This window comes from Schistocerca serialis, chromosome 5 (genome assembly GCF_023864345.2).
Source record: "Schistocerca serialis cubense isolate TAMUIC-IGC-003099 chromosome 5, iqSchSeri2.2, whole genome shotgun sequence".
NCBI classification, from domain to species: Eukaryota; Metazoa; Arthropoda; class Insecta; order Orthoptera; family Acrididae; genus Schistocerca; species Schistocerca serialis.
Genome location: NC_064642.1, coordinates 536,439,995 through 536,459,679, shown reverse-complemented (window position 1 = coordinate 536,459,679; position 19,685 = coordinate 536,439,995). Strand labels below are relative to the sequence as shown.

The window sequence follows — 19,685 nt, the reverse complement described above, 5'->3', positions numbered from 1 at the left end:
CCTTTGTAAATATAGACATTCAGAAAATAATATGTTTTAGAATGAATATATATATATATATATATATATATATAACATACGAAAGCGCTGGCAGGTTGATAGAAACACAAACAGACACATACATACACACAAAATTCAAGCTTTCACAACAAACTGTTGCCTCATCAGGAAAGAGGGAAGGAGAGGGAAAGACGAAAGGAATGCGTGGAATGTTTCCCTCTATTTTATATATATATATATATATATATATATATATATATATATATATATATATATATATAAACAAAGATGATGGGACTTACCAAACAAAAGTGCTGGCAGGTCGATAGACACACAAACAAACACAAACATACACATAAAATTCAAGCTTTCGCAACAAACGGTTGCTCCATCAGGAAAGAGGGAAGGAGAGGGAAAGACGGAAGGATGTGGGTTTTAAGGGAGAGGGTAAGGAGTCATTCCAATCCCGGGAGCGGAAAGACTTACCTTAGGGGGAAAAAAGGACAGGTATACACTGGCGAACACACACACATCCATCCGCACATACACAGACACAAGCAGACATTTGTAAAGGCAAAGAGTTTCGGCAGAGATGTCAGTCAAGGCAGAAGTACAGAGGCAAAGATGTTGTTGAAAGACAGGTGAGGTATGAGCGGCGGCAAATTGAAATTAGAATTAGATATTAGCGGAGATATATATTAAAAAAAACAAAGATGATGTGACTTACCAAACATTTGTAAATGTCTACTTGTGTCTGTGTATGTGCGGTTGGATATGGGTGTGTGTGCGAGTGTATACCTGTCCTTTTTTCCCCCTAAGGTAAGTCTACAATTTATACTTCATTTCCACTAGGTGTATACACCACATATAGCTCCAAATTTCTCCATCTGCACCTTCTCCTCAAGGTTGCAAACAGCAGTAGCAGAGGGTTTGCTGGCATGGCCTGCACAGATGGTCACACGAGTCCCCTACAGATAAGACTTTTAAGAGTTCTGGTGCATCTTCATAACACACACAATTGTTTTATTTAATAAACTGCTGAATACATCTTTGGGGGTGCGCTAACTTGCCACTTCCTTCTAGAACTGCACCTGTCTGACACAGAAAATAAAATTCATAACCACCCACTCAGTTTCATTACATTTTCATTACTTTCATGACCACGTGTTCATTTTCATTATTTTTTCGTGACTTTCATGACCTGTGGACGCCCTGGCCCACCTACAATGAGAGAAATCATGTAGTGTTTGTTTTTTCTACGTACTGTTTGAGAGCGGAATGGCAGAGAAATAGTACAAAAGTGGTTCGATGAACCCTCTGAAGGCACTTAAGTATCCATCTGATTATTTTACACCCTCTCTCTACGATTTTCCTTGCACTTAGTAGTTTCACGGTCTTTTTGTGTTCTTTATTATGTGTATTTCCACACATTTCTGACTTGCCTACCGCCCCTTCTGCCACTTCTGTGTTGTAAAATGCTGTCTAATCTACCAGTAATCTCTCTTTTTCTTTCATGTCTATCGTGTATAAAAGATCCTGGGTATCTCTTTCTATGCCTTCTTCTGAATACTAATCCTTAATAGTATTTTTCCCCTAACTCTCTCTTCTCCTTTGCTAGAAGATGGGGAACTTGGCCCAAAAGACGGCAGTTTTGCTTCTTTCTATGTGTTTTTGTCATCTGCCTCTTGGTGGGTGGGTTGTCTCTGTGCATAAAAATGAAGAAACAATATACAAGGAGGAAGTATGGCCCTTTCTTTGATGTATCTTCCCTTTAATTTTTCATAATTCCTTCTCTCTCACCAAGCAGGGTGGCACAGTGGTTAGACACTGGACTCGGATTCGGGAGGACGATGGTTCAATCCCACGTCTGACCATCCTGATTTAGGTTGTCTGTGATTTCCCTAAATTGCTGCAGACAAATGCTGGGATGGTTCCTTTCTCTCTCCTGTGTCTGGCTGTCTGTTATCCTTGGCGTAGTTGTAATTTTGATAATCATCAACTGCCTGCTCCTCTGGGATGTGCAGATTATTGTCATCTTGCAAACTGAATAAGCTGATTGCAGTCCTGGGTATCCAGTTAAAGTTTATGGTTATCCAAAGTAGAAATCTGTGGGGGATTTCAATTGGCCACCTTGCACAGCAATAAGTTCAGGAATCCAGTCTCTTCATCATTGCCACATGTTACATCTGAACATTGGAAACTGTTGTAAGAAACTCATTACAACTACTTCCTATAATTATTAGCAATTGTCTTTAAAGGAAAATGGTTGTATTTTCAGGCATTTCAAATGAACTTCTCTCTATCCTGCCCTCTTACACTGTCTCAACAACATCCCAGTTTTTCCATCCGTACCTACAATTCCACAGGAAGCTGCCACAGTAAAAGAAACTAAAATATTGCACACATTACTGCAGATTTTTCGTATATTACAACCAACAGCTATAAAATTGTGCTTCCAGATTGCCCAGATATTATCAAGAATTGATCAGACAGCAAATTCCTATGTTATTTCTCCACAACGATATACTTTAATCATTAAGTGTCAGTCACAGGTGTCAGATAGTATGAATCATTACACAGTTTCTTCTGGTAAAAACCTGACCCAATGATTTATTTCGATTTTGATTCAATATTGTTGCTTAAGTGAAAATTATAAGCAGTTGCCCCGTACCTCGTGGACATGTCCTCGGGTCTGTTTCCAGTATGATTAGGAAATAGATACATTCTTATGAGTGGACTTGATATTTTAATAATAAATAGAGGCAGCATGAAAGCTAGTGACATGTGAGAGACGTGCTAAGGAAGCAAGTATGATTTTGCTATTGAAAGTAATAAATAAATGAAAGATGATTTTCATTTCTGACTCTCTTAGTTTTCTAATGATGTTAGCTTATGTAAAATCTAGCTCTGTGTGTTTTACAGTCCTGGTGGAAGTGTGACAGCTGGTTTGGCTATTTATGATACAATGCAGTACATATTGCCACCCATTGCAACATGGTGTGTCGGACAGGCATGCAGTATGGCCAGCCTACTACTTGCTGCAGGTACTTGTGGAATGAGGCATTCTCTTCCCAATGCACGAATCATGATTCATCAACCATCTGGTGGAGTTCGGGTATGAATAAATAATGCTTTTTGTGTTAACTTAATAAATTTTGAGTTGATGTTTTTCTAAATTGTGTTGTTCAACACATTAAGTGAGAGGCACTTTCCTACAGCATTATTTCATGTGGCTGAAAATTATTTAGTTAAATTTACCCTACTGTTGTAGTTGAGAAGTGAAGTTACAAATGTACTTAAAAGAAAGTACATAGATTTCATTAAATGCCAAGCATGATTAACAAATATTAGTAGCTTGCAGTTCACAAGTATTAAGAGCAACAAATATTGATACTGACAGTGTTCTTTTCGTCATCAAACATATTTCTTATTGAAAGAAATTCTTTCAAAATTTATGCCAAACACAAGCACACGTACAATATGAAATAAAAACCATGCATAAAAAAAATGTTTGTTTATTGGATAAAAGTAAATTTCTAAGTCTGCAGGAAAATGTTCAAAAGTTGTATATATATTTGCTAACATTCAACATTTATATTCTGCTACAAACAATTAAATTCAAACTTCATTTTCATTAAGAGAAAAAACTTATCTCATTTGACATACTGTACAAACAGATTTCGTAATGAAAATTGTATCAACTGTTGTAGTTTCATGAAAGAATTCTATGAAATCTTGAATAGTATCTGGACACCCATAATCTAATCAGTGGCTCTGCATGCCGCTAAAATAACAAGCAGAGGAGGAGGAAAGTGCAGTGACATGCATATTTAAAAACTACACATTAAAACAACTACATTTCCTTGGTGTCCCAGTCAGGGACCTTCTATACTTTGTTATAATACAGATACTAAACAGTGAATGTGTACATCTTTAAATGGCAGAGTATTTCTGTCTTCTGAATGTCCTATGTGATTCAATACATGCTGCTAGAACATCTTAAATGTTTTCACTAAATTCTTCTGTATTGTTTTGGGTCCTTTGTACTGCATTTTGTAACCATGGGGTAGCACAGATAACGTTTTCAATTTTTGTTAAACTTCATGTATACATTTGCTTCTCACAACATACATGGAAATAAATAATAGACATATTTATCAGCACTTAGACTTACCAATCTACCTTATAGCTGAAAGTTCATAAACTCTAAATTACTTCTCATGTGTCAGCTTAACTCAAACAGTGGAAAATCCAGTATGAAATGTAACTATATTATAAAAAGGAAAGTTGCTACTCACCATACAGGGGAGATGCTGAGTCGCAATAGGCACAACAACAACAAAATTGAGTGTCTTTTTGTTGTACCTATCAGCAACTCATCGTATCCAGTATATCAGCTAACTCCTTTATTTGTATTTTATCAGCAATATCACCAAAAACAAAACAGATGGAGAATTATAAAAAGCATTGGAAGAACATTGAATCCAAGTGCTTTATTATGGCAAGTCCCACTTCCCTTGTTGACAGCATTACTTGCAGCTTATGCGTATGTTAGATTGCCCCGCTCCCCGAAGCCCTCGAAATGAGCATGTTCCTGTCTACTTTCCGTGCAGCTCTTTTTTGAAAGTGGCATAGCAAAAGCTTGTGGATTGTAAAATACACTTAATTTCTCAACAAGAAATACTGAGAACTTGAAAAACTTACCATTACACCCTTGTGCGTTGTGGTTTTTTTTTTTTTAAATACCTGAAAGATTACTGAAATTAGACCATAGGTTTACTGAAAGTTGGGCAGGACACCAAATCAATTAAAGCTTTTTTTATTGTGTGCTTTAAATATTGTCTCATGATCAACAATAGTATTATAAATGACAGTTTTTATCTTTAGGAAACAATTCCCTGTGGAGTCAGAGATAATGAAGGTTGGGTGTCACAAAGGGAAAAGCAAATTTTTCAAGATTTTAGAGTGAGAGAGATACTATAAGAAGCCATATAGTCACTTCTTCTTTTCTGTGCTTTTTTTGGTAATAATTTTTAAAGAACCAACACAATTTTTCTGAAAGTTTGAGGTTCAATGTGAGTTTATCACAATCTGCTAGTTATGATCTTTACATTCATTGTTGTGGTGCTACATAATCATTTCATATGTTAGTAATACCTGAAATATATAGTTTACTACTGAGAATACAAAACAAAACAAAAAAGTCTTTGGAATTGAGACATATTTAGAAGTGCACTGTATGTTAGAATATAATTTAATAAGAACTTTGTAGATACCTTGGAATTGAGACATATTTAGAAGTGCACTGTATGTTAGAATATAATTTAATAATAACTTTGTAGATACCTTTCATTGTTATTAGACTGTTTTGGAATAGTGTGTTATATACACTGATGAGCCAAAACATTATGACCTTTGCCTACTGCGAAGCTGAATGCCTCCTGGTAGTGTTGCGGGCACATGACGCAGTAAGGTAATAATGTAAGTGGAACAGAGATGAATGGGCAGTCATTATAGTGAAGATATGGGCTGCAAATGTGGAAATCCACTGATGTAAGTGGTTTTGACAAAGGTCACATTGTTGTGGTGCTGCATCTGGAAATGAAAATCTGTGAAATGGCGAAGCTGGTCACCTGTTGGCATACTACTGCTGTGAGCACCTATGGAAAGTGGTTGAAGGATGGTGAAATAATGAGTAGGCTGTGTGGTATTAGAAAATCATGTTTCATCACAGAACATAGAAGTCAGATGATCCCCCACTGTGTAATCCAGGATAGGCAGCGATATGTGGCAGACTGACGACAGAGTTCAGCGCTGGTGCAGGCGCATGTGTTTTGGACACACTTCCGAAGGCCATTGTTGTGCGTGGAGCTCCACATCATGTGACCCTAAGTGTCCCTGTGTTGACCAAGTGACAGTGTCAGTTATGGTTACAGTGGGCACAGCATCACTATAGAAACTTGCCACCTGTCAAAAGAATCGCATCTATTGTTACACTAGGTTGATGGATGGGTCCTTACACACTGTCATCCAGGCAAATGGCTGCTCAAAATGTGCACCGCACCAGAGATGCAGGCCAGTGAGGGCAGAATTATGCTATGGGATACATTGAGTTAGGCTACTGTGGAATCTGGTGGAAATCAAAGGCATCATGACAGCAGTTAACTATTTGAACATTATTGCGGACCATCTGCATCGCTTAAGGCTTGAAGTCTCCCCATATGAGGATGACATCTTCCTGCAGGGTAACTGTCCATGTTGCAAGGTCAGAATTATGCTATAGTGGTTTGAGTATTACAGTGAACTCGCATTGATATCGTGGCCAGCAAGTGTGCCTGATCTGTACCAATTGGAACACACATCAGACGCCAGCTGCGCACCTGTAAACCACCATCCCATAATTCGTGGGAATTGTTTGATCTGTGTGTAGACATCTGGTGCCACATACTTCTTTAAACATGTCAAGGACTTGTAGAATCCATGTCAAGGAGCATACCTATTGAAAAGTGGAACAACATGCTATTAAACAGCTGGTCATAATGTTTTAGCTCATCAGTGAACATCCCTTTTCAATTTACTTTTTGTTGTTTGTGTTATTAACTTTATTTAATTTACTATTTTTATTAAACAAATATTAGACATTTCAAAATACAAAATTTTTAAACTGATTGTGTTTATTGTGTAGAGAGTGTGTCCAAATATAAAAATTATTTTCCTGCAGGGTCAAGCAACTGATATGCTTATTCATGTAGAAGAAATTTTAAAAATAAAGAAACAAATCAATAAACTCTATGTGAAGCATACAGGTCTTCCTATTGAGAAAATAGGTAAGAATTGTAGTGTAGTTCAGTTCTCTGTGACTAATATTGTAGTTTGTTCTACTTCTAAGCATAAGCCAACTGCCATTGCATTGAACTTCATGCTATTCACACAGGATTTTGTCCATGTTGTAATTCTACTCCAATAACACATTTTATTAAGTATAATTTTTTTTATAATTAATTCACAGAAAGTAATAATTTTTAAGTGTTCTTGAAATAACACTCGCTTCTGTGCTGGAGAATACTGTTTGTAAGTTCTATTGGTAAACTCTAAGTTATGAACCACACTCTTTGGTGCCCCCATATGCCATCAGTTCAGTCACTAAAAATATTGTGGTCAGTTGGATGATGATAACATACAGTCCCACATTAGGCAGAAAGGCATATCCTTGCACAAGCCAAACGTCATCAGTAGATAAAAAGGAAGTTTGTATCACAGTCCAGGAGGAAACTACATATCAAAGAATCGTCATCAGCAAATACACAGCACTTGCTGTAAACATCGGTGAATGACAAGTGAGATGTGGCAGTTTTCAGGTGAATCTGCCACAGGTGTTTTGCCACGTGACCTGACTCGTACAATTGTCCCCTTGTTCACCATGCCTTTAGTGACCTCACCAGACATATGCATAATCATATTGAGTGAACTGTAGATACACCCAGTGGGATAGCAAGAACTCAACCCCCTGGAATTGGCTCATAGCTGTGGGTGTTACATCATACCTGGTGTACACGGTGGGGGGGGGGGGCGTTGCATCTCATCAGAATCCAGATCCATAGAGGCAATGGATGATGAGAATCAGGAATGTCTTTGCAGAAGGAGACTCCACATTTTCTGTTGTTGGTCTTTGGAGTGGGTGAGGCAGGTTACACCTGCCAGTGTGGCAGATTCGGAGTTGGAGCTTACCCTGGATCACACCTATAAATCTGATTGTGGTGCCTGCAAATGACGCTGTGAGATTTGGTCACCAGGACCAGCTGGCTGTCTTATTGGATAGTATGGAACCACCTATCCAGCCAGGCATGCATAAAAACATACGCGCACAGGCAGGCATGCCCACCTTAAAAGGTGTGGCTGCTTCATCATCGTCGTAATCATCATCATCATTGTTAAAAAGGAACAAAGTGCAAAATTAAACATTGGAAACCCTAGGTTAGAATATCAACAATGTTTGGAAAAGGATAGATTGCTACTCATCATAAGAATGACTCATTGAGATGCAAACAGGCACAATGAAGAGACTGACACACACTATCTTTTAGTTGTGCCTTATGTTGTGCTTTTCATTGTGGCTGTATGCAGCTCATCAGTTTATATTTAAAGTGAGTAGCAACGTGTCCATTTCCTAATATTGTTGACAGTGCAGAATTGATAGTCTTGGATGTTAATAGTTCTTCCATGTATGTTTTAAAAATTCATACAAAATTTCAGCCATGATATTAGAGACAGGGTCAAACAAAGGTCCTTGACTCCATTCTGTGTGTAAAACCATTGAAAACTGTGAAAACTGGCAGAAGCAAACTGTGGTTCATTATTGGTGTCCAGAGTTCAAGTGGTTCCTTCAGTAGGGGAAATAGTAATAATGATAAAAATGCAGTGGCCTGTACCTTTGTGGTATTCTCTGGTGTTGTCAGGTGTCTGGGAAATGAGACTACGCATCTATAAAATTCAACTTCTTGTCCCCCATGGAATGGATTGACGAAGTCCGCATGCATCCAATCCCATGGCTAGGGAGGTGTAGGCTATAGCTGGTACACTTAGTGTGATGCAGGTTGCTGTGTCTAACAAGCTTGGTATTATTGAGCGCCCCCCACACGCGCGCACACACACACACACACACACACACACACACACACACACACACACACACACACACACACACACACACACCTTGTACACACTTGACCACTCTCTCTGGCCACTTAGGCCAATGGAGCAATCCAGAATAGGGCAGGGGATCGGAGGGATACTTTACTATCTATTTCCAGACACACAATTACTTCTCCTTTGAAGGGAAGGTATACCAACAAATCTGTGTAACATCCATCGGCACCATGGTCCCGTCTAGAGGAAACCTTTGTAGCCTTCCAAAACCCAAACTCTTGGTCTGGATTAGGTTCGCTGATGACGTCTTCATGATCTGGACTTAGGGCCGGGAGACCCTATCCTGATCCCTTCACAACCCCAATACCTTCTGTCCCATCCACTTCACCTGGCCCTCCTCAGCCCAACATGTGCTACCTTCCTGGATGAAGAGCTGCCTTGCCCAGTATGTTGAAGGTCTCTCAATGGTCTTCACAGACAAGCAACGTCCCCAGAACCAGTCCACAAATGGATTTCCTGTGCCATTTCCCCACACACCATCAATCCTTCCACCACCCCAAGAGTGAGCTATATAGGAACATTCCCTTTGGCACCCAATATCACCCCAACTGAACGACATTCTTCATCAGGGCCTTAATAGTCTGTCATCATGCCCTGAAATAAGGGACATCCTATCCAAGATCATTCCCACACCTTGCAAAGTGGTGTTCCGTCACACACGCAACCTCGACAACATCCTAGTCTGTCCTTATGCCACTCCCAATCCCAATCTCTTACAGAGAGGTAACACCTGCTCAGTCCACCTAACCAGTACATCCTATTCCAGTCCTGTCAAGCTTATCCTAGCCCAATCAGAGGCTGGGACTCCTGTTAAAACAGCCATGTCATCCACCAGGTCTGCTGCAGTTATTGCATGGCTTTTTGTATTGGCATGACAACCAACCAGCTGTCCGCCAGGATGAATGGCCACTGCCATTCAGTGGAGTGAACTGGACCACCCCATGTCACAACATGCAGCTAAATATTACATGATTGATTTCAATGGCTGCTTCACAACCCGGGGCATCTGGATCCTCCCTTCCACCAACAGCTTTTCTGTACTGTGCAGATCTGTAGGTTACTGGTTGCATGTCATTTTTTTAGATGGAATTTTTCGGTTACATGCTATGTTAATACATGAGAAGTGCATACTGTCTGCTGGACTGGAACACACACATCTGGATACTTGCTATTCAGTTGATATTCAGTGTTACTACTCATTCTGTATCAGTCTGTCCCACATGTAAGTTTTAGACTTAGTTGAAGTTGTTTCCGGTAGTATGTAGGTTATTCTTCGATTAAGTAACATTACCAACACTGTGAGTCTTTTGTTGTAAAAGAAGTGCATTGGAGAGCTTGTTAATAAACATTAAATGATCCAAGTTTGATATTGGCACACAGTAATGTTAGAGGCATATTCCTCTTGTAATAAAGTACTGCCTTAGACTAAATCTGCTTTCTGTTCAAATCCCCATCCAGCTATTCAGATTTAGGATTTCCGTGGTGTCCATAAACCAATTAACACAAACGCCAGCATAATGCCTTTGACATGGCAGATTTCCTTCCCCAGTCTGAGACTATGATGACATAATTGACAAAAGGATGTTAAACCATAATCTTCCTGGTACTGTGTAATAGTCATCAGAGATGTGATCGAGGTTATACTGTCCAATTAAACTGCCAGTGCCTATAATCCTTCGTGAAACTTTGAGAAACTGCCTGTTTCATTTAATATTTGTTCAGTAAAAATTGTAGGTCGTATGATATACCTAAACAGTGTTAATCATTGCATCATTGCAAGGGTTTTATATTCATTCAAGAGGCTGTGTTGTTAAAGTTAGCTTGCGCACCTGCCTAAAACCCCTTCTATCTACCTGCACCCCTCCCCCCCCCCCTTTCCCCCAGAATCTCATGCAGAACAAAGACTGACATATTCAGACTCAAAATGATGAAACACGAGCTTGGTATAGCCTCTTGCAAATTTCTGAGGAAACATTGATGCAGCACATTGATAGAAATAAAAACTGTAACTGTATAAGTTGACATAGACAAGGCACGCTGTCTTAAGGAAACACAGTGACCATCTTGAAAAGTTTTTTATTATGTATTTCAGCTTCAGAGCACTCAAATGGTATCATTACAAGTTTTGACTTATTATCAAGTCATTATCAAATGATCTGTTTAAAAAGAAAGTTGCAGGGAATAGTAATAGTATACTAATTTCAAACTACATATCAAACTAACTTCTATACTTTAATATAGTGCAAAGTTACTCATCAACTGCACAAGCACTACAAGTTATTATTTAACAGTTGAAGTGCATATAGTAGTATATAGAAGTTAATCTGATTTGTAATTTACTTTTTTAGTATTTTATGACCCAGTTTCTCTTTCTTTTTAAAAGGTCATTTTGATTGAAACTTGGCACTCATGTTGATGAAATATGTATGCATTATAACACATCATCTATTGTGTCCATGTCATTTGTTTATTTGAAAATGTAAATTGCAATTTCCACTACATATATAAAGAGTCATTGGAATTTTTTATTGCCAGTCAGTTGTTATTAATTGTAGCCCAATAAACAGAACTCGCCTGACAGCTCGATGCTCTTTAGAACTCTAGCGCTACTCCATGGAAAGTAAATTTCCTTGCCATTTTTCTGTAATGAAGAGACTCCCTTTTGTCTTGAGATTTGATGATAGAATATGGGTATCAGAGTTAACCTCAATTTGTATGATAAGGGTATTGTTGCTAGCAGCCATTAAATGTTGTTAGAACTTAATTCAGTTTTGGTGACACAAGTAGTGCTTGTTAGTTAATATTTCATCTGCAAACTGATGTAAAGGACTCAAGAATATATTTCCTATGCAACAGACTCAAGAATATATTTTCGTAGTGAAAACAGTATAAAAACACTTTATTTCTTTAAATAGTGACTGTTTTACTACTGTGGCCATATACTGCACCCATAGAATTTTTGTAATGATGTTTGATGGATGCTTCAATGGCCAAATCTGCATGAATCTTTCAGGAAGGTTATTGTTCTGTTTTCTGAATTATGAAATCCTATGCTGCCATAAAAAATCACCCAAATCTCATTCCAGAACTGTACTTGCACATACACAAACTCTGTTGATTTCTAGAATATGGGCAACCGAAGAAATTTTATTGGAGTTGCTGCTGAACTAAGGGATCAGAACACAGCATGGTGATTTCTAGTAACCTCTGATATACGTTAGCTTGAAAAAAAAAGCAATTCGTCATTCATGATATCTATGTACTTTAACTAAAAGATAAAGAAAGACTTAAAAAATAAACTAAATTCTAGACACTCTAATAGATAATAATAAAATTTTAAATAACGTAATATTTTTTTAAATATTTTACTTTAGTGTAACAATATAAAGCGACGTGAAATGGATCACGCACATAATGTTCGTTGCTTGGAAGGCAAGTGGTCAATTTTGATTTATTCAGAGAATTCTAGGAAAGTGCTACTCATCTATAAAGAAGGTTGAGTACACAACACTAGTGTGTCTCATTCTTGTATAGTGCTTGTGTAACAGGGATCTCCACAAAGTCAGATTAAAGGAAGACATTGAAGTAATTCAAAGGCATGCTGATAGATTTGTTACTGGTAGGTTTGATCGACATGTCCCTGTCAAGAAAATGTTCCATGAACTCAAATTGAAGTCCCTGGATGGAAGAAGTCTTCTTTTTATGGAACACTATTGAGAAAGCTGAGAAACCTAGCATCTGTGACAGGCTGCAGCACAATCCTCCTCCCATCCACATAAGTCTCATGTGAGTCCCATGAAGACAAAATAAGACAGGGCTCATACAGAAGCATATACCATATTTACTTGAATCTAAGCCGCACTTTTTTTCCGCCTTTTGTAATCCAAAAAACTGCCTGCAGCTTAGAATCGAGTGCAAAGTAAGAGGAAGTTCTGAAAAATGTTGGCAGGTGCTGCCACAACTAACTTCTGCCGTCGAATGTATGTAGTGCTACACAGGCATGCTTTGCAGGCATGAAGATAAATACCGGCACAAAAACCTCTGTCAGTAAATAAATTAAAAAAAAAGGTGGAAGACGAACTTCCACCCCGAGTTTCGACCACTGCATTTTCATACATTATCCAACGAAGTAAAGACAAATTCCATATTGTTCATCTTCGAATGTAGCAGCATTTCAATGTACTATGAAAATGCGACTGGTGAGACTGGGATGTTTGCCAATATGGCCAACTCTACGCTCTGAATGTTTTCCTACCTGTGAGAAGAGATGTTTGCTAACAGGAACTTTTGTGAATTGTGAATCACATGCAGTATTCTCTTCACTGTAAGAATAATACAAATATAAACATTTTGCCATGTATTCTTTCACGTTTACTGCTATCTCATTTAAATCCTGTCTGCCTAATAAACTACGAAACTAGAGCGCGACAACAGCAAACGCGGAAGAATATACATATCATGTCATGTTTATATTCGTATTATTCTTATGCCTAATAGTGATACAGTCAGAAATGAAGCATGGCAAGTTGACTAGATTTTTAAATCTAAGATGACTGTAATTTCTGTGCAGAATGTAATGTACTAAAGACGCGTCTGCAAAGATTTTCAAACGGAGAAAAATTTTCGCTAAACTCTCGTTCAGAACATCTTCTATCATACGCAGTCTATTATTTGGTTCTTGTTTATCATTATCAAAGAAAGCAGCAGTGTAAGTAACAACAAATAGCAGTCTCTTGCCATTGTTTCGCTAATCAGACGATTCCTCTTTTTCTTTTAATTGTAAGCGGTGCTAGCGTCCACAAAAGCAAGCCGTGCCGCGAGCGGCGACATGTTGTTAACACTCATTATCAGAATCCGACAAACAATGCATGACACAGTACATTAATGCATTTTCAGCTTTGTTGTTTGTTGTGGTCTTCAGTCCTGAGACTGGTTTAATGCAGCTCTCCATGCTACTCTATCCTGTGCAAGCTTCTTCATCTCCCAGTACCTACTGCAACCTACATCCTTCTGAATCTGCTTAGTGTATTCATCTCTTGGTCTCCCTCTACGATTTTTACCCTCCACGCTGCCCTCCAATGCTAAATTTGTGATCCCTTGATGCCTCAAAACATGTCCTACCAACCGATCCCTTCTTCTAGTCAAGTTGTGCGACAAACTTCTCTTCTCCCCAATCCTATTCAATACCTCCTCATTAGTTACGTGATCTACCCACCTTATCTTCAGCATTCTTCTGTAGCACCACATTTTGAAAGCTTCTATTCTCTTCTTGTCCAAACTGGTTATCGTCCGTGTTTCACTTCCATACATGTCTACACTCCATACAAATACTTTCAGAAACGACTTCCTGACACTTGAATCTATACTTGATGTTAACAAATTTCTCTTCTTCAGAAACGATTTCCTTGCCATTGCCAGTCTACATTTTATATCCTCTCTACTTCGACCATCATCAGTTATTTTACTCCCTAAATAGCAAAACTACTTTACTACTTTAAGTGTCTCATTTCCTAATCTAATCCCCTCAGCATCAGCCGATGTAATTTGACTACATTCCATTATCCTCGTTTTGCTTTTGTTGATGTTCATCTTATATCCTCCTTTCAAGACACTGTCCATTCCGTTCAACTGCTCTTCCAAGTCCTTTGCTGTCTCTGGCAGAATTACAATGTCATCGGCGAACCTCGAAGTTTTTACTACTTCTCCATGAATTTTAATACCTACTCCGAATTTTTCTTTTGTTTCCTTTACTGCTTGCTCAATATACAGATTGAAAAACATGGGGGAGAGGCTACAACCCTGTCTCACTCCTTTCCTAACCACTGCTTCCCTTTCATGCCCCTCGACTCTTATAACTGCCATCTGGTTTCTGTACAAATTGTAAATAGCCTTTCACTCCCTGTATTTTACCCCTGCCACCTTCAGAATTTGAAAGAGAGTATTCCAGTTAACGTTGTCAAAAGCTTTTTCTAAGTCTACAAATGCTAGAAACGTAGGTTTGCCTTTTCTTGATCTTTCTTCTAAGATAAGTCGTAGGGTTAGTATTGCCTCACGTGTTCCAACATTTCTACGGAATCCAAACTGATCTTGCCCGAGGTCCGCTTCTACCAGTTTTTCCATTCGTCTGTAAAGAATTTGCGTTAGTATTTTACAGCTGTGACTTATTAAACTGATAGTTTGGTAATTTTCACATCTGTCAACACCTGCTTTCTTTGGGATTGGAATTATTATATTCTTCTTGAAGTCTGAGGGTATTTCGCCTGTCTCATACATCTTGCTCACCAGATGGAAGAGTTTTGTCATGACTGGCTCTCCCAAGGCCATGAGTAGTTCTAATGGAATGTTGTCTACTCCCGTGGCCTTGTTTCGACTCAGGTCTTTCACTGCTCTGTCAAACTCTTCACGCAGTATCTTATCTCCCATTTCATCTTCATCTACATCCTCTTCCATTTCCATAATATTGTCCTCAAGTACATCGCCCTTGTATAAACCCTCTATATACTCCTTCCACCTTTCTGCCTTCCCTTCTTTGCTTAGAACTGGGTTGCCATCTGAGCTCTTGATATTCATACAAGTGGTTCTCTTCTCTCCAAAGGTTTCTTTAATTTTCCTGTAGGCAGTATCTATCTTACCCCTAGTGAAACAAGCCTCTACATCCTTACATTTGTCCTCTAGCCATCCCTGCTTAGCCATTTTGCACTTCCTGTCGATCTCATTTTTGAGACGTTTGTATTCCTTTTTGCCTGCTTCATTTACTGCATTTTTATATTTTCTCCTTTCATCAATTAGATTCAGTATTTCTTCTGTTACCCAAGGATTTCTATTAGCCCTCGTCTTTTTACCTACTTGATCCTCTGCTGCCTTCACTACTTCATCCATCAGAGCTACCCATTCTTCTTCTACTGTATTTCTTTCCCCCATTCCTGTCAATTGTTCCCTTATGCTCTCCCTGAAACTCTGTACAACCTCTGGTTCTTTCAGTTTATCCAGGTCCCATCTCCTTAAATTCCCACCTTTTTGCAGTTTCTTCAGTTTCAGTCTGCAGTTCATAACCAATAGATTGTGGTCAGAATCCACATCTGCCCCTGGAAATGTCTTACAATTTAAAACCTGGTTCCTAAATCTCTGTCTTACCATTATATAATCTATCTGATACCTTTTAGTACTTTCAGCTTAGAGTGACGTAAACACCTATAACAAAGAGAAAGGCACTTATCAGATCAAAGAAAAATAAGCAATCAATTCAGACTAGATGAAGCACGTGAAAAAGGAAGGGTGCCCATATAAATATGGGCGGAGCGCCTGACGCATAGCAGTGGCTACCTAGTAAAGCTTAACTGCTAAGCTTACGACTCAAACCAAACTACTGTAGCTGTATCGTCATTCATTCTACCTAAATTGTTTCTCATATTACAATGGACCAATTTTGTTTCGATTTGGAGGTGGGGCCTAAAACTTTTCTCTCCCCTTGAATTTCAAGTCGCAAATTTCAGGTGCGGCTTTGATTCGGGAAAAGTTTTTTCCTTGATTTCGAGTCTCATTTTTTCAGGTGTGGCTTAGATTCAAGTAAATATGGTAGACAATCATTCTTCCCCCACTCCATTTGTGACTGATATAAGAAAGGGAATGTCTAGCAGTGGTACAAGGTACCTTCCACTGTGCACTGCATTGTGGCATGAAGAGTATGTATCTGGGTGTAGATAATAAGTCAGATCAAGTAACATGCCATTTGAATGACCTGAGGCCGAAAAATATTACTGAAAAGGGTGTAAAGAACTTCTTATATGGCAAAAGCACATCTGACCTCCTTTAAACATTTGTTTGCTTATGTGATGGCTATTAACTGGATTTCTTTCAGTTGTTGTAATGAATTAATGTGTATACTTGTAATATGTGTCAGTTTTACACTTGGTGTCTTACAAATGAGACCAAGTAGACAGCAATCCAGTGTTTAATCTTTTTCACGGCATGGTGTTGCTGCATCACATGTGGATAGCTATGTTTCCTGTAAATAATCATTTTTGCCTTATTTATAGCTTTGCCAGGTATTTATTTCCACCCTTTTCATTCTGAGAATTGTAGAATTGTCTAATAAAATGTGTTCTCAGGTTTTTATACTGTGTGCATTACACAAGGGAATTAACATTTATGTGTTCACTTTAGTTATATTTACTCTTTTTATAATAATCACTAATGTACATATTTGGTTTTTTCCAGAGTTGAACATGGAGAGAGACAAATTTATGTCACCAACTGATGCCCAAGAATTTGGCATAATTGACAAAATTTTAGATCATCCACCAAAACCAGGGGATCAAAGCACAAATGAAAAATCAGAAGACTGACAGCACACACAAATTTAATGTTGTTATATATTTATACAATGATTTTCTCATGTTCTTTTGTAAATATAATGAACATTAGTTGTTTTCATTGATTATTCTAGTGCTTCCACCTTACCTCTATATCCCACTTTCTAATTATTGACAATTTTTTTAGTGGCTGGTAACTGACTTTATCTTTTGATAGGCTAATTAACTATACAATTAATGACTACATATTTGTATGGGTACAATGTGAGAAAATGACAAGACACAAAGGAAATCACATAGAACAGTGACTCATACATAATCTAGAAGTTCTTCAAAGTCTTTGAGGTGCCAGCAGAATTGTTCATGTGGCCATCATCCGCAGCAGGCACAGAAATATTTGTTACGTAAATAAAAACACCTTTTTCTTGCTGCAATGAATTTTATTTGTGCCAGGTGTGGTGTGCCTTCTACTTTAAGGGGACTTGATTGTGAATAACTATCAAAAAATTGCTTTTTAATTTTTGTTTTAAAAAATTCGCTGTGGTTTTCTGACTGAGAAAAAGTTTACTTCCAGGAAAATGGGCCACAGAAAGTACCCAAATTAGAGTTAAAAGTGGCTGCACGCACCACGATGTCCCCATGGAACACAGTCAGCTCTGTTGCAAATAAAGTTTTGCTCTCATTTGTTTCATTTTTATGACATTTTAGTCCTATAAGTTGGCTAACCTACGAAAACTTTACAGTTGCTTATCTTTTTCAAAAAGGGGAGCCTAGTCATTGTTTGCTGTTGTTTTGGCACAAATATTTTGCTTACAGCAAAGTAATTGTATGCGTGAGTTTCTTATCATGTGTGTGTGTTTCTTATTCCACTTGAAAACAGTGGGAAGAATTAAGTAGTTCAGTGTTAAACAATGTAAATTTTATGGAAATCGTTTCGCCAAATGTTTTAACTCTGCTAATACAGAATTGCAACGTGATACAACATTTGAATCAGCTTCAACTACTCAAAGTGATTCGAAGCTGAAATTTAAATATTTGGACAACGGGCTTGACAGTATTAACACTGATAATATACACACGCCAGCTATTGATTCAGTTTGGGTTATTGTTGAATTCTGTGCTCTATCTGAAGTAATAAATAAAGCTTTGCAGTGTAAGGAATGTGGCAATAGTGGTGAAAAGGTAGTTGAGGAGATATGTGCTAGAAGAGGTTGTGCATCAAAATTAAGAATTGTTTGTAATTTTTGTGATTTAAGCGAATGTTGTTGTACTTGTGGCATAAATAAACCGAGTGTGTATAAGAAAATATTAAACTCACTTATGCTATGAGCTGTATAGGCAAAGGGTACAGAAGTGCACAAATTTTCTGTGCTCTTATGGACTTACTGGCCCCTACAAGGTTTGACAGGTACAATAAAATTATTCTACAGACTTTAGAAGCAGCAAATGATAGTATGAAAAATTCTGTTCAGGAAAGTCTAGATATGAATGAAAGCAATACACGTGTGTCTGCAGCCCTGGATGCATTGTGGCAACGAAGAGGCCATAGTTCCCTAAATGATGTAGTGACAGCAACCTCCTTGGACAATGGTAAAGTCGTTGATGTGAAATGTGTTACCGAGCACTGTCATTTCTGTGCTAGTGGAACTGAAAAACATAAATGTTTGATTAATTTTAGTGGGTGTTGTGGAGGGATGGAATCTGAAGGTGTTGTGAAGATATTTTGCAGAAATGGAGAAATATGGTGTGATGTACACATCTTACCTAGGAGATAGAGACTCAAAAGGGTACCAAAAAGTTTGTGAGTCCAAACCTCATGCTGACACAAAAACTGAAAAAAAGGATGTGTTGGATATGTCCAAAATAGATGAATTTGAAGGGAAAGAAATTATCTGATGGTAAGTGCATTAGTGGATGTGGTTGGCCTACAGACGAAGAAATAGACAGGTTGCTGTATTATTATGGACAAGCCAAAAGACAAAATAAAAATGACCTTGAGGGAATGTAAAAGGCAGTATGGCCTACCTTCTTTCATAAATCCTCCACAGATGACAACCCATGTCATGCACTTTGCCCACCTGGCAGTGATTCATTGTGTGGCTACCAGAGGGCTGTTGCTCAAGGTGAGACCTACAACCATAAACATCCATGAGAATGGATATGTGTGATGTCCTTAGGTTAGTTAGGTTTAAGTAGTTCTAAGTTCTAGGGGGCTGATGACCTCAGATGTTAAGTCCTATAGTGCTCAGAGCCATTTGAACCATTTTTGAATTTAGTCATACTCAATCAGTGATCGCAGTTCAGTGGGCGTTTCATATTCGATTTTGTGCTAAACAACCGTCACCAAAGAACACATTGATGAACTAAAAACCAGAATATCAGCTGCTGTAGCTTCAGTGACAGAATACACCTTCACTCAGTTTGGGATGAATTCGGCTATCAGCTAGATGTCGTCCGTGCAGCCAGTGGAGGACATATTGAACATTTATGATGGATTTTTATAAACTTCTATCTTTCCTGAGTAATTTAGTATGCAATTTGTTGGTGTTAAGCCCTTCTTCCTAATAAATAATTCTATTTTGGACACCCTGTAGTGTAAAGAACTTACAGGGGAAAAAAATAAACCTTATGTGTTGTTTGTATTTTGAGTAATGTGTACCTATGATG

The 19,685-nt window shown here is 38.2% G+C and overlaps 1 protein-coding gene across 2 annotated transcripts in view; it reads left to right on the top strand.

The window, feature by feature from the left end:
* The window catches only part of LOC126481607 (ATP-dependent Clp protease proteolytic subunit, mitochondrial), a 49,780-nt gene extending 32,641 nt beyond the window's left edge, over window positions 1–17,139 (top strand). For both annotated transcript variants that reach the window (XM_050105479.1, XM_050105480.1), the window contains exons 4-6: window positions 2,923–3,115; window positions 6,722–6,827; window positions 16,924–17,139. In XM_050105479.1, coding sequence (XP_049961436.1) covers window positions 2,923–3,115; window positions 6,722–6,827; window positions 16,924–17,051 — 427 coding nt within the window. In that variant the 3' untranslated portion in view covers window positions 17,052–17,139. The remainder of the gene's footprint in view (window positions 1–2,922; window positions 3,116–6,721; window positions 6,828–16,923) is intronic.
* Window positions 17,140–19,685: the final 2,546 nt, after the last annotated feature.